At 42.5% G+C, this 16,212-nt stretch overlaps 1 protein-coding gene and 1 non-coding gene across 4 annotated transcripts in view; one reads left to right on the top strand and one right to left on the bottom strand.

Annotated features, from left to right (window-relative positions):
- sh3pxd2ab (SH3 and PX domains 2Ab) overlaps positions 1-16,212 on the bottom strand; it is a 55,575-nt gene that overhangs the window by 14,196 nt on the left and 25,167 nt on the right. For all 3 annotated transcript variants that reach the window (XM_061689470.1, XM_061689471.1, XM_061689472.1), the window contains one exon: positions 10,935-11,063. In XM_061689470.1, the coding sequence (XP_061545454.1) occupies positions 10,935-11,063 (129 nt within the window). The remainder of the gene's footprint in view (positions 1-10,934; positions 11,064-16,212) is intronic.
- trnar-ccu (transfer RNA arginine (anticodon CCU)) lies at positions 8,074-8,146 on the top strand. Its single transcript has one exon. It is a non-coding gene; the product is annotated as a tRNA-Arg (tRNA).

Genomic DNA, 16,212 nt, shown 5'->3' with positions numbered 1-16,212 from the left:
GTGCGAATGGTTGATTGTTTCTATGTGCCCTGCGATTGGCTGGCAACCAGTTCAGGGTGTACCCCGCCTCCTGCCCAATGACAGCTGGGATAGACTCCAGCACGCCCGCGACCCTAGTGAGGAGAAGCGGCTCAGAAAATGGATGGATGCTTTCTATTAGACAGGTCATGAATATTCAAGTTCAAGGGGACATAATTTGCCAAACCAACTTTTATAATATTTGGGATGTAATATTGTCTCTGTGGTGCCTCGGTAAGCATGTGAAATATGAATTAAAATTGTCCACGCATTCCTAAGATCCAGACTTTTTTCTGCCGAGAGGCCTGAAATTCATTTGCATTTCTCGAGCTTATCTAGGTCACTAGCGAAGACTTCCGCCTTCCCTTTCTACTCCTGAGCCAGCGCTGTCAACATAACAAACACGTGTGCTCTCACAAGTGGGTCGGCTACACGGAGGCAACCAATCAGAGGAAAGTGGGCGATGTCTTAGCCAAATATGACAAAGCAGATACAAATTTGTGTCAAACAAAAGTAGCCGTCAGAGGAGCCTTTTCTGGACACGTGTACGACAAAACCAACTTGTGTTTTTAAATTAAATTGACACTTTTATACTAAGTCCATATTAGAGAGTCACTCTATGGAGGCAAAATACAGGACCTGTAAAATGTTTTTAAAAAACAAGAAATAATTCTCATGGCATATATTTGTTGGTGCACATGCAATTATGAGGGGAAAACTTCCCCGGACTCAAAAACATTTCCAAAACCCTGGGCTTACTACACATGCGTGACCCTGTGTTAGCTCTCGCAGCTGGCACCGAAACCATCCTATACGTACGCGGTACTCCACCCGATTCTCTTGTTTGCTGTGTTAACAGAGAGACAATGCCCCTGACAGGTGCTCGGAGAGCCATAAAGATGATGGGAGCGTTCAATCACAGCTGGCCCAAACCTCCAGCGCACGTGTTCCTGCCGAAATGTTGTGTTTAGAGGGCTCTCCCAGTCCCACAGTGGGAAGAAGAATTGGAAAATCCCATTGTAATGGCTTGTTACCACGGTACTGTTTTGGGATCCCAGTAGCTTATTCGGGCCATCTCTGTGATCCATGTGGTTAACAGACAACCGCGCTGCGTTAGCTGGACAGCAGTATGGAAAGCCGTTTGAGCATTTATTCCATATTGTTGCTTCCCTAGTTCTCTGAATTGACTTACTAGTGAGGACAAAGAGTTTATAAGTACATGGACCTTAAGCATCAAGGATATGAAATAAATGCTCAAACGGCTTTCCATATAGCAGAGCTGCTTCACGTGGAGTTCGGGCGGGTCCATTGAAGAAGGCCTCTGTGTTGGGTGTCTGGCTCAGAGCACCACCCGCTGGCTCAGACTCAAGGTTAAGGCATGTAATGTGCTGAGTCTTTTGCGTAAAACCCCGCAGCTCAAACAAAAAGCGGTGCCCATAAATCAGTCAAGAGCCCGAACAACAACCCAATCCCAGAACAACAACGTGTTGTCTGTAGAGGTCTATGACGGACAACTCCCCGTGGGCCGCCATATACCGAACGAACTCGACAGTACTGGACAATCGCAAACAAATTGTAGTGAGTAGCTAACCTTCACACGCCTACCAATTCACTGCTACAGGACAACTGCAACCCCTGGTGTTTTTATCGGCAATGTTATGAGGTGCCAAAAATACTGCATCATATCATTATATTGAACTTATAACAATATGTGGGAATTTTCCAGGAAGAAGCAGCTTGCTCTGTTTTTATAATTATATTATATTGTAGTTACGGCAAAGAGAATAAAGGACAGCGGATGTGGATGTTCAAGAGGCTCATAGCCCCGTTCATTTACTCTACCAGTACATTTCGCCGCCAGAAAGACTCGCCACGCTTCGCTTTTTAGCCATGGGTAAATATGCTCAATCCTGTTACTCATGTTAACAGACAACATATTAATATCAAAGTTTTTATTTTTTTTTACTGTAGAGCTAGGTTAGTTAGCGTAGTGGCTAACACAGCTAGCATGTACTCTTGAGCAAAAACTCGAACAGTAGCATTGATTTTCAACCGTGACTAACTATAATTAGAGTAATACTAAAATTAAATTACCATTAAAATAAAATGTAATACTGAATTGTATAACGTTTATAGAAATATTTTTTAAATCTGTTTTCAAGGTGCCTGAGTATCAGTAACTGGGTTGCACCAAACTAGTGCTGGGGAAAAAAAATTAATAACTCGGCAAAGTCGATATTGACGCAGAATTTCTGCCTCGAAGCTCCGCTGCTAATAATAATATTAATAATAATAATAATAATAAAGAAAAACTATGTTTTTCGCATAACGTAATTTACACCGCCGGAAGCAATGTTTCACAAGGACATTTATTGCAGACGGACACAGTATTGGGCCACTGATAATCTTTGCCAGAAACGACAGAGGAGCGTCTGTAAGTGGTTTTTAAGACACTATTAGATGTATAATGTACATGTAACATGATGTATGAGTGAGCTGAATGGTAGATAACGTTTTTTTGTACCTAGAATGGCACTTGCTAGCTAGCTAATGCTAATCGCGAATGCTAACCATTAAACAATGGCTGATTTTGTTGTCTCAAATTCTGTACAGTTTATTCCATACACTCAATACTAACATATGCAGTTCACGTATAGAAGTCAAGTCCTCAGAAATTAGAATAAAATACGTTAGTTTAAAAAAAAGGAAAAAAAACACACACACCCCTACATCAAACACAGCAGAATATATGACATGACAATATCTCCTAAAAAGTGTACTGTTGATGGTTTAGCTAGATGAATAAAATGTTATGATGTTTTATCACCTGTTTTTCTTGGGGGGGAAAGAACAACAAAATTATAAAATAGATGGTATGTTTTTCAAAGATTTTGGTGCCTAAATTGTCCTCAAATTCTGGTATGACCAATAAAGTGTATATATTGTATTGGTACAACTCAGCTATGGCCACCTGGCTAGGTACTCGGAAGCATAATTTTTGTTGTGAAAGATCATGTGATACCACATGGCATTTTGGTTGGCTGTTACATGTGCAACATTGTGATACCGTTTACCTGCGATTCAACTTTACAATTGCAGCAAAACTATTTGAAAACTGTCGCCCACTCGTGAAATCTAGTTCCAGAACCTCCGCACACTGTCCGACAATTCAGTTGTATTCGGCTGCATCGCACTAGAAAACATCTGTGTCACCTGTTAATGACGGTAGGGGTCTCTTCACACATGGCAAGTGCTTGAAAAAAAAAAAAAGACAAACATTCATCATAATATTAGACACATTGAATCTCTGTCTCCACAGCCCCAGTGGTCTAATGGATAAGGGACTGGCCTCCTAAGCCAGGGATTGTGGGTTCATGTCCCATCTGGGGTGTAAATGTTAGTTTTGAGCAAGACAGTGGCAGCACAATTCTCATATACAGTAGTCAGTATTTATGTTGGACGTAAGAAGTATAGTCTCACTAGTTGGTTCTAGTTTTCTACAAAACATACTCTCTTTCTTAGTACATTTCCTGCTTAAATATTTGGCTCTGTTTTTGTTAAACTGCTTGATGTGTTTCAAGTAGATTGGAATCGCCAAAGTGAAACACATCTCATTCCATGACACTGGGTGACTTCCAAACTTTTTTTCTGATCACATATAATGTAAAGTGAACAAATTGTTTGCTGGTGCAAACTGTCGCCATCATAAAATCTTAACATCAAGAGTAGCGGTAATTTGTAAGTACATCTTGTGCACAGTTTTGCCTCACTAGTAACATGTAGTTACTGTTAGTATGCCAAAATTGTCTTAGTAGAAAACAAAGTGTCAATCACTGATGGTCTCTCCATATTTTTCGATGGCTTTTTATCAAAACCAGCCCCTCCCTGTGTTGCTAACAACAAGTGAGGAGTTTAGACCACAAGTTGGGGGGAAAAACAGAATGCGCCAATTGATGACTGGCAGCATCCATTTCTGTTTAGTATGTCATTCTCAATGTCACTTATCCTGTTCAGGGTCACGAGGTGCTGGATCCTATCCAAGCTGACTTCGGGCGAAAGGCAGACTACACCGTGAACTGGGCACATATAGGCACGGACAGCTACTCGCACTCACATTCACACCGTCACTGAGTGGGAACTAAACCCACGCTGCGATCAATTGAGCAAAACACGTATCATTTTCGTAGTGTGTGCTCCATCTGCATCTTTATAGGACCAGAATGTCTTGGAAGGAGGAGGATGTTGCTGCATTATTATTTTTTTGCATTCTATACTGGTAAAAGTGAAAACTAATACAATTTTGAAAGAGAAAACACTTTATTACTTTAGTTATTTAAGTTGAATGCATTGAAGCTATTTGAAAGCGGTTATAAAAGGGATATCTACAAAGAAAGAGCGTGGTATGAGCACTGTGCTGTGGACTAAACTCTATTTGTATTTCATACTGTTCTTGACATCTGGAAACTCCACACATGCTTCATTTTCACTGTAATCCATACCAGATTGCCGCAACAGGAAACCAAATATACACAAATTGTTTTTTCACCATAAAAGACTGGATGATATGTAAAAGGAGACTGCGTTTCTAAACACAATTAATCAAGTTCGCTAACAGTGTAATTTGACAATATTACACCCAAAACAAATTAAAACTTTCACCAGCTAGTAAAGAAAACAAAAAAGCTCGACACTTCTCACACGAAGCACTGATTCAGCAGCAAACCGAGGCTTTTTTCTTTTTTTTCTGGACCTGGAATGACGAGGAATGCATAGGCGCAGCGGTCCTGCAGATATCCGACACCACTGTCAACTGGAGCAGCAGAGAACCCCATTCATTTCCAGCTTCTGTATTTATTAACAGTAGATCCAGTATCAACACACAAGAGGGGGAGGTATCAGCTCTACACACACACACACACACACACTTCCAGTTTTCATAAAACACTGGGTTTCAATTACTTGGGCGCCTCCGGTGTACTGAAAAGGGGGGTTGTGGGAAAACGACACAACGCGACTTTCAAGAACTGTTGACCTAAGGAGCTGCGTTTTCTCCAAGAACTGTGAATGGATCACCTCATGGTCCGAAAACGAAGCGCTGCTTGTACACTGCTGAGGCCCCGCTGATGTCGAGACATAGCAACCCTTCAACATGGGCCACCCCCGGTAATGTTGTTTTAACTGAGCGGTTGCTTTCAGACTTACTGTCTTAGTTCCTAATCAGTGATAATTAAGACATTTTGTGTTGCACTCTGACAGCCTCTTGAGAAAATAGAGCTTAAAAGCGATACTACACAAGCTTTTGAAAACATAGAATGAGGTTAATGCCTTCAAGTGGTCCCCAAAGACTTCTGATGGAAATCTCAAAGAATGCGCAGGAAACGCACCAGGATGGGAGGCTAATGCCTCCTCCATCTGCTGCTGCAACTTAAGCTTTGAAAAAAGACAACAAGCTGTTGATTGCTCTGTCGTGTCTAATATGTTGATTTGCTGACAAACGTTAGCCACTTTTGAATACAAAAACATGCTGAAGCTGCAAAAACCAAGATTGAAAGCATGCACAGATACTTGCCAGTGTCTTGATTATTACTGACAAAAATCTGCAAAGCATGTGCTTGACCTGAGTCTACTGTCTTCCTGACAGGTTTCAATTTGTGCCAGATAAATGAAAAGTGTGATTATATCGTGCGTCACAATATGAAAGCCTCCAAGAGCCCTGCAGTTTCTTATTGTCATCCAAACTGTGTCTCTGTTCTGCCTAAACAAACAAGTAGACAGTATAGACATCCTCTGAGGGCTATAGATATCCATTCAAATATCCATGGCGATCCATCATCGCTGCAGTAAATGAGGGTTGGGGGGGAGGTCTTGGTATTGACTGGCAAATTGCCCAGGGTGTACCTGTTCTTTTTTATGTCAGTGTATAGATGGATTGCATTAGTTACCTCTGAGTCATTGCGGACAGGTCAATGCTCCTGTCCTTGTTGGAATAATTTAATTTTCCTGGATGAGTTTGGTGGGGAAGAACATGAGAAACCTGACAGACCTTCAGAGCCTTCAGACACGTTTGGGACCGAACTATGTTTTTTAGAATGGATTGCAAGTCCGGCCCTCTTTATCCTGTGATCCTCAGGAATGCTCTTCTGGATGAATGAACAGAATTCCCATGCACAGACACTCAAAAATATTGTAATAAGTCTTCCCAGAAGAATGTACTTTTATATTTCCTCCCATTTCCAGTTCCTGTAGTTGTAACGGACAGGTAACCTAAAACTTTCCCCCATGCTTGAGCCAGTAAACCTGACTGACCATCCAATGCTGGTGAAGCTACATACAGACTTAAGGGACAGCCTGTATGAATGAGGTTAGACATGAAAGGAATACAGATGCTTCGGGGGGGGGGGCTTAAACTTCTCTGATTATATTCTGTGTGGCTTTCAAAGGGATGCTGCTGCTGAACTCCACCACCATTGTCGCAATACCAAATAAGGGAGTAGAATCAACATCATCTCTCCAGTAGAGTTCCGGGGAATCCAGGCCACGGTTCACATTAAAGCTGCGAAAGCGATAGCATGGAGTGGCCCAACACCTTACAAAAGGGGTGTCAAACTCATTTTTGTCACAGGCCACATCCGCCACTAGTTTTAAAATCAGAAGACTATGAACACATGTTTTTAATGACTTCATTTCTTTTCAAAGGGTGATTTGTAACAAAAATGCTTGCAATATCTCGTTATTAAAATAGAACATTAGCTCTCTTGATTTGATTTCATGGGCCACATAAGATTATGTGGTGGGCCGGATCTAGCCCGCAGGTCACCAGTTTTGACACCTGCACCTTAAAAAGACACATTATGCCTTTTCATTTCATTTGTCACCCATCTTTATGTACAAAGTGTGGGATTGCAGAGGATAAATCTAAAGTCTTTCCAAACATGCGTTTTCTGAGCCAAGCACTAAAGCTCATCTTGCCCTCAGCTCGCAGACAGACGCTGGAGACTACAGTACGGATATATTTTTACCATGTGAGAGTAAAGCAGACATCCAGTACATCTATCATGTCATTCCGAGGGCCAGAGCGGCTTAATCTTCCAGAATTTCCTGCAGGTTCAGTCGGCATTTAGCCAGCCAGTTGAACATCAAAAGCAGGTGAAGAAACCTTTTTGCCTTGCAGGTTTTCAGCAGTTCCGATCTGCCAAAGCCTTTAGTGGGATGCTGAAGAACATTAAGACAAGTGCTTCTATCCTTAGCGACCTTTAGGTTCCTCATATGTCTTTACTTAGTCCACCCTATTAATTAAAGTGGGTGGGGCAGGTACCATGCATACAGTTACAAGGGTGGTGCCAAGGGGTCTTGGGGTATTCCTGGAGTTCATTTATAATTTATGAAGGCTGATATAGACTTGGAATGGAGACAAGTTAAACACTGGCTGGTCCATAGAGAGAGATTTACTACAGCGGACCGGGCACAGTGTGCCTCGGGGTGCCCTTGCGGCATCGGGAAACTGGCTGTAGTTAAGTACAACATTTCCAGGACTTCAAGGCTTTTTTTCTGTTCTGTTCAAATTTTAAATAAAACACTCATTGAAGAGCTTTTGAACTTGCCAACAAGGTTGGTAACTTAGTTTTGTTGAACATCTCTCACATAGTGTAAACAAAGGAGAGGCATCCTGGAGGATCCATTAAGCCATTATAATGAACCAACCTCTCTGAACCATTAACTTTGGCAGGAAATGACTTTTTCCATTTCTCCGTGAGTTTCTCCTGTGCTACTCTCAACAAGCAACCCCCCCCCCCCCTACCTCCACCAAACTCCCACCTTGGAAACAAATAAAATAAAGTATGTGTAATCATGCAAAGGGAGTGAGGACAGAATTATTATAAAACACATTTTTAGTAAGGATTTAAAGCTTACGTTTGGACAGTTTAAAGCTATAAGTTTCCTGGCACAGCCCCTTATACTGGTGCGATAAAGCCTTCCTTTCTATGCATTTTTTAAGGGGCAGATTTACAGGGTTCGGATTTTACATGACAATTTATCAAAACAAGATTAGGTAGAGCCCCAGTGGCCTAATGGATAAGGCACTGGCCTCCTAAGCCAGGGATTGTGGGTTCAAGTCCCATCTGGGGTGGAAAGTTGTGTTTTGAGTGGGGTAGTCACATGGGTATCCCACCAATTACATTACACATCCCTCCCATTTGTGTCTTTAGTAACAGACTGTTGAACTAACATGGGATTCTTCTCCATCATCAACACTGTAACCACTGAAACAAGGGCTACGGCAAAAACTGTATCGTCAAGCCGTTTCAGCGGAAAATACTGTTTTGGCTGGAAACGAGGGGAAAGTTGGGCTCCCTTACAGCTCTGACCTAGATTCCCTGCCTATCCAATGACAAATATTATTTAATCCAAGGTGAGTGACACATGAACACCCAGTCAGCAACAATCACAGCAACAGAATTAAAAAAAGATGGGTGAACTCAACCCCTGACACAAACGTCAAGACCAAAATTGTCCTGAATGTGTCCAAAAACACTGCAGATGTCCACAGATCAGCAGATTCCTTCCTGGCCTACCTCTGTAATTAGGAGATCAATATGTCAGAACACATTAAAACATTTGCACACGCATTTTTTTCTTTTTTTTTGATAGTTTTTGTGACTTATCCTGCTTGGGGGAACTGATTCTAAATTAAATGAGCTCTAAATTTCTATCAGCCATGTGCTTGTGCGAGTGTTGGCAAACCCATATGAAATGATGTCACCCAGCCCAATGCAGTGGTGATAGCCTACTTCCATTGCAGGAGGTTAATTTCACTTGGTGGAAACAAAATGTAGACCAACGGTATTAACCTGGGAGCCTGGCCAAAAATCTGATCAATGAAACAATTATGGAAATGCGTGGTAGAGCATTCGGTTAGCACATTTGGCCCAGAGTCAAAGGTTCCGGTTCTTGGTTCCGACATTTCTGTGTGGAGTGTGCATGCTTGCATGGGTTTTCTCCAGGTACTTCAGGTTTCCATAAATTCTATTAAATGTAAGGTTAATTGAAGACTCTAAATTGCTGAAAGGTGTGAATGGTTGTTTATGTGCCCCTGCAATGGACTTGCAACCATTCCAAGGAATAAAAGTGGTTGTGCGTTTATTGCAGGAGCCGCCCGCGGTCAACCACAGAGACGGGACGCCGTCCACTGCCGTGGAGCTGCAAATAGTCCCCGGTGGGAGTCTCGGTAGCCGCAGTGGGGACAACCATGAAGTCTATAGCCCTCCACCAAGACCATGAAGAAGAAGAAGAAGGCATCTGACAACCGAGCCTAAGAAGCTGCATGGATATTTATGGTAACGCAAAACCGAAGCCGGAAAGGAGCCACCACTCGAGGAGACGGCGACCGCGGCAGTATGAATGGGAGAAAGTTGAGTAGGAGCCAACACAGCATAGCAGATGATGAATGCTACATTAGCTAGCCAGCCAGCTAGCTAGCTAGAAATGAGGCAACCTGACCCAGCCAGCAAGGATCCATGACACCAACACAGGTGTAAACCAACCTGGCTCTACCTTTGGCCATGGTACGGCAATGGATCCTGGTTAAAGTAAGCCATTTTAAACTAAAAAGAAAAACTTTTCTAGAGGGAGAAGTGGCAGCCAAACGCGGCACCCAGACAGCCAGTACGCCAGCATACTCTTCTTCCGGTGGGAGCGATATAGTTCCCGACCTCTCGCCCAAAGTCAGCTGTGATAGCCTCCAGCTCCCGCCTGAATCTGAAGAGGATAAGTACTACAAAATGGATGGATAAATCTAAAAGCTTGGGAAATCATAACGAGTGTATGTCAGTAGTCCATCACATTCTCCATGGATCATCAGCACGCAGCTGTTAGCTGAAAGGCATTATGTAATTTGACTTCCTCCAAGTCCCTGGATGAAAGGACTTGAAGGTGATGGTGTATACATCTCGCTGTGGCTCCCCATTGGGCTAAGATCCTACTGGAGCAGCGAGTGAAAACAAATACGTGAACCTGAGGCGCTAACACGTGACGCTTCAAAGCGATCCCATGCCACGTTTTCCTCACTAAGGCCAGTGTGGCACAGCGTTGCACTTACACCCATCATGAAACCCAAGTCCCGTTCCCTTCCTGGTCACTGTTTTCCTCCTCAATCTCTCTTTCCGTGGCATGGCTCTGAAGAACACATGAGTCCCATTACTGTTTAACTGTCTCAGCACAGGATTAAAGCTCAGCGTCAAACCCTTGTGGACCTAAGCCTCCCTGGCTCATCTTGCCATTTACGCTTTAAAGCCGCTTTAGTTGTAATTGAGAGTTTTTACCAAAAACATATGGTTTGGTACTCCTGGTGTTCATTACAAATAACCACCACTTATCTACATTTGTGATTCTCCTGTATTTAAAGTCTTATTGTCTGGTTGAATTTAATTTGCTTTAAACCATTTCATGCATTTTTGCATCTTTTCACTGATGTACAAAAGATCAGTTTCTGCAACCATCCTGGACAACATTTATGATGGTATCTAAAACCTCTTGGCCCTGTCCACTCACATTTTCCAAGTGTTAAACAGCTGACTAAGGACTCTTTGCAGCTGGCATTTGCAAATCAGGCATGTCTTGCTGGCCTTCTATTAAAGTGCGGCAGAATAATTAATAAAAGTCTGGGAGAGATTCGTCTTGCCAGAGGTGGAATGCTGGCTTCTCGCCTGAACCAACAGTGGGACAAAAACAGGGCTGACTGCAGGCCAGAATGAGCCTCCAGATGGAGCTAAAACAGGGTTGACGTGGGACAAAGGAGGTGAGAGGGTTGGGATTGTCGAAGAGTGGAATGTTTGAGGAAGCAGTGGAAAGATTGCTTTGTAAAGGTGTTTGATTCTTGCTGAGCATGCTTTTGTCGTGCATGTGTTATGATCACTCACCGCTCTCACTCTTCTCGATGACGTCGACCACCTCACCCGCTTGGAGGCTGATTTCTGCAGGTTCCTGCTTCTCGTAACTGGCCACCACCACATACTGTTCCAGGAGCATGGGGTCCGAGGCGTCCAGACCTGGAGTTGACGGGAAGAAACAGGCTGTCAGCCAGCTGCCAGCAATAGGTCCCCGGGAACGACCGCTGGGCACCCGTTGTGCCATAGGCCACTTTGTCACTTGTGCTCAGCCAATCGCAATATTCACAGGGCTCAGTGCATCTTCCTGAGAGTCTAGCCATAGAGGTGCATCCCCCTCCAGCCCAACATGAGGGGCAGTGGAGATACTGAAATTCTACAAAGAGACCATCATCCCAAAAAGGGAATGCTCAGGCAGGAAAAAAAGCAGAAAATCCATTGTGTGTAACAGAAATCACTTCATCCACAGTGTCCAACAATGCTGAAACCGGGTCAGGAGAAGCAGGTAGAAACATTAGCATAGTTGGATTGAGCTCCCCAATCAGATGCCGCACGAGTCATAGAAGTGTTAAGGACAGGACAGTGGAGAGAAGGAGAAAGAAATGGCTTCTCTTGGAAAATAAACCATCTGCTAAAAAGCCTCCTTCTCCTCAGTTGGGGCTGGAACTTGGAGGAATAGTAGGGGGGTTGTGTACGCCAATCATAAGAGTCGGTACCAGAAGCCTTAAATAGAAACAGATGAAGGGGCTGGAACAGCACTCAGAGGGATGGCCCTCTGTCTCCATGAAACACTAGACCTCGGCCTACGGCGTGCAACACAGCCAATGGAAATGTTCCTTTCTCTACCTCGCTGGGTTAACCATGTCAACACCAGCGGTGACTTAGTTTGTGCTTGTTTTCATAACTTGATCACATTCATTTCTTAGCCGGCGCTCGCTTCACTCTGAGTATCGGAATGCCCACTTGTGAGGCATACACAGATGGATTTTATTTGCCAGGATACTCGGAAATATGACCCATTGCTGCTGCCAATCGGGGTCTGCAGCTCGGAAACTGAGGCTTAATCATGAAAAATCTTGCAAATAGGTGTAGCTGAAAGAAATAACGCAGAGCTAACAAGAGTTAACTGCTGCAATCAGTTCACCTATAAACAAATGTTTCTGCTGTCCACACTTTAATGTGGTGGTAGACTTACAACACAGGCGCCAATATGCATCCACTTGAATGCGCTTTTAAAGTTTGTTCACATAAATGTTCACATAACAATAATGACCTACGAATAGCATGGTGTGAAATATTGCAAGATTTGTTACTGGGTAAATACAGGGCTTGTATTACCGACACCCATACCATACCGATAAATTTTTCCATTAAGGTGGCTCTGTCATCAAATTTCAGATTTACAGTAAATATTTGTAAGAAAAACACTTCTAGGACATAAATAGATAACAGAACAATAAGTCGGTCGGGCCAACGCCAGTAACTGACCATAACTTCTTGTGCCGTGTGACAACGTATTCTTGCACAAACGAGAAAGGTCAAGTCCTCACCATCCGTCTTTCAAATCCTACTGGAGAAACTGACATGGGATTACCGCGGTATCACAAACGTCATGTATTCTGTAAGACTGCTGGAGACAGAAACACTACTCCTATTTGAGGTATTGTCTCTCGGGCTTCCAAGTATAATATGACGGTGGTTATAATTCAGTCGATGCAGGCAAAACCATCCATTTTTCTAGAAGTACATAAGTGTTTTACATACACTGATGATTTATTACAGCAGCTAAATGAAGACGCGAGTGCCGCAATGCTTTTTCCGCCTCGTAAGACTGTGAATGTACTCATGCATGTGTTGAATTTCCTGTGTAATTACTCATTTAAAATGCAGTAGGTTCACATATATAGCACTGGCGCATATATTTTATGCACAAAATGGGGTATCGCCAGAGGTGCATACAAGTGGTGCTCAGGTGCGTATGTGCACTGAAAATTTTAACAGCGCACGAGTTGGATTGTATCACTGCTGATTTGCGTAACATTTTCCTTTTTATGTTTATAGCAGTGGTTGTCAAAGTGTGGTACGGTACCCCTTGTGGTATGCAAGGTCCCTCTCGTGGTACGTGAAGAATCGTTGAACTAAATGTTAAAACCATGCATAATGTTCCAAAGGCTTGAACTATTTTTTAGACCTACTACGCTACTCAAAATTAATGTTGGTAATGATAGTGGTATTTGGAGAGCTAAGTATTTTTTGAGTTTATAATCCATTTATCAGAACCTGAATATGCATGGAGTAATTCATATCTTAGGTAGCTACGCAATTGGCAAGACAACAATAATACACATATTCTCTTCATAACTGTTGTTAAATGACATGCAAAAGAGTAAATAACAGACCTTGGAAGAGTATGCAGAAACGTCAGTCCGTCTTGAAAAACTAAAGTAAATATTTCAAAGCTGAGGAAGTGACATGAGGCAAAACAACATTGCTCCTAAATTGGTCTTATTTCAAAACACGTCAACCTTGTTGCTGCGCATTAAATATGCATGTGCTGCGAGTATTCATTTAATGGGCCTCGAAAAGAAGTATTTACTTCTTGGCTTGCACCAGACGGCTCTATTAACTGCGTGTTAACTTGTGTTTATGTCCGACTCACATTTAGCCGTGTGCTTCCTGCTCGCCACCCTTGCACTCCATCCAAACCCCCTAAAACGCACCCATCATCATCTCTATAAAAAGACAGTGATCGCTCAAAAACTGCAATAATTAGTCACAGTACTTAATCAATGGAGTAACTTTTGCTTTTTTTGCGAGGGCTCGCGAGGAGTCAAATTTGGCAGTGCGTTTGTTTGGCTCATCGGCGGCAGATGAGCAGCGAGATGAACAAAGGTCACCGGACTGCTGTTCAATGTAGTGCAGATGTACTCATGTCACTGCATCACTATGTGGCCCTCGGGGGGGGGGGGGAAAGGTCAGACAGAGTACTGACATTTCCAAGAACAAATCTTGGGCTAAGACAACCTTTACGAGCTTGTTAGTCGATGTTATAAAAAGAGCTCTGTTGTATTCAATTAATTTGTAATTCAACAGTGAAGCCTTTGATAGGAAAAAAAAAAAAACTCAGAGACTGAAGCATTTTTTTTTTAAACAAAAAAGGTTTTGTTAACATCTGCTGTTTCTCAATAAAACTGTTCTAATGGTAGTCTCTGTGGAGCTACTTATAGTTTTTAGTGGCAATGGGGTGAAATGGAACAATACATTAACACCAGTGTGTCAATAGCTCCTTTAGTAAAAGACAGATTTTTTTCCTGCCTTTTTTCCGAATATTGTTGTTCTGTATAAACAGCACCTACATGGAATGGGGAGGATGAAGTTGACCTGTGATTTTCTGCTTTTTTTTTTTTTGCTTTTGCAGGTATCCCCCTTATTTGTGGTTCACTATTCACAAATTCACCTATTCACATGTTTTTCTTTTTGGAATAACGGGTTAGTCCATGTCCAAATAAAAATGAAACTAAAAAGCAAATTACGAGGTATGTCAGAAAACTTCCAAGACTGGTGTCACAAACTACAGTATATATTTCAAACCCAAACTACAAGCTACGAGTTTTCCTCTTCAATGTGTGCCAAACGATCAACCAGCACGTCTACGAAGAGATCCTTCAGCGTTTGCTTCATTCAGTGCGCGAGAAGTGGCCAAAGTGGTGGCAATGAAAACGTACCTGCTCACAATGCCCTGACCATCTGACAGTTCCTGGCGAAGAAGAATATCACCTTGTTGGAACAACATCACTACTCATCTGACCATGTAATTTTGTTCCCCTTTCGCAAGCTCAAGGGCGTCATCAAGGGGACACGTTTTGAAGATGCGGATGGAGTCAAGATGGCCGTGATGACAGAGCTGAGGAGGAGTGCATGAAAAGTGCGGTGTACTCCAGATGGATTACTTCCAAGGGGAAAACTTGTACTTTGGATTGGAATTGTATTTTTTGTCACACCAGACCTGGAATTTTTCTGACACCCCCCATATAACCGTATCTTTAAATATTGTACTTTCTTAAAACATACAGTAATGACAATTAGTCAGAATGTAAAGAATGAAGCCAATTCAATGGATATTGTATTGCTCCTTCTGGTGTGCCTGCATTGGCAACATGCGGTCAGTACAATAGAACCATACGGCTATACAGCTTCTCAGGAAGCCGCAGTATATTAGCCGTTCTTCGCAGAAAGGCTAAAAAAATGTATATTATTTGATTATATTATCTGTCTAAACGTGTTGCTCAGCTGTTTGTGTTCAAATATCCATTGCTTAAAGGGTTGAAACACGGACACCTATTCGTTAGCCTCTCTGTAGTGGTTTTGCATTGTTAGCATAAATCTAAACAGGCATACTGTACCTAAATACACAACGTGTAATTGGCTTTGTTTTATGTTTATGTAAACTTCACCTGGGGGGCATTAAACAACTTGAAGCTTGAAAATAAAACCTTTATTCACTGGATAGGCAAGTTAAACATTGTTATCAAGAGGCCACTGTTCTATTACTATTGAATTAATTGAACATTAGTGTGGTCATTTTTCAGACAACTTCCTCGTGATATGCTGCGCCCTCATTGATTTGGAGTGGGTATAAAGGCCAGCTCACTCAGCTAAATGACATATTATACACTTACAGCTTCTTTAAATATTTAGTTTTATTTCCAACAACTAAAGCCTGGTAGTTTGCATTACACTATGATGACTGTCTATCATTTTTATGCAACAGAGAACAGTAAATTTAAATGGGAGGCATCGTTTATGACTCAAGCTGCGTGCACTGAAGTTGAACCTGGTTTGACCTCTACAATGGGTCGTTCTTGTTCTGTGAATCTCATCATTGTGTATGAGCAAGTGAAAGGGGGGGTGATCTGTTTAAAGGCACACTACTCAATGGCTTTTCATTGAGAAAGAGGCTGGTGAAACAGTGCCGAGTTGTCCTAAGAGATTTGCCGTAAACGATTTCCTGCGCCAATTTCGAGTCTTATCCATCTGCAAACACAAAACACCTCTTGACCCACCCAACATTTCACCCGTGCATCGGTTAACCCTTTTGCCCACGCCCGAAACATAGCGCAAACACACACGCGCACATGTAAACACTGACAGAGGCACAACCACACATATACGCACACAAACATACACGCCCCTATAGGCCCCCGGAGGCCTGTAGCGCAAATAAAGACAGCAAGACTGCACACATAAACACACTCCCTTAGATTCAGGCACAACACTGAAATGGTTTCCACTTGCCACGTAAACCTCCTCT

Source organism: Phycodurus eques, chromosome 11 (assembly GCF_024500275.1).
Source record: "Phycodurus eques isolate BA_2022a chromosome 11, UOR_Pequ_1.1, whole genome shotgun sequence".
Lineage (NCBI taxonomy): Eukaryota > Metazoa > Chordata > Actinopteri > Syngnathiformes > Syngnathidae > Phycodurus > Phycodurus eques.
This window is presented reverse-complemented; position numbering and strand designations above follow the sequence as displayed.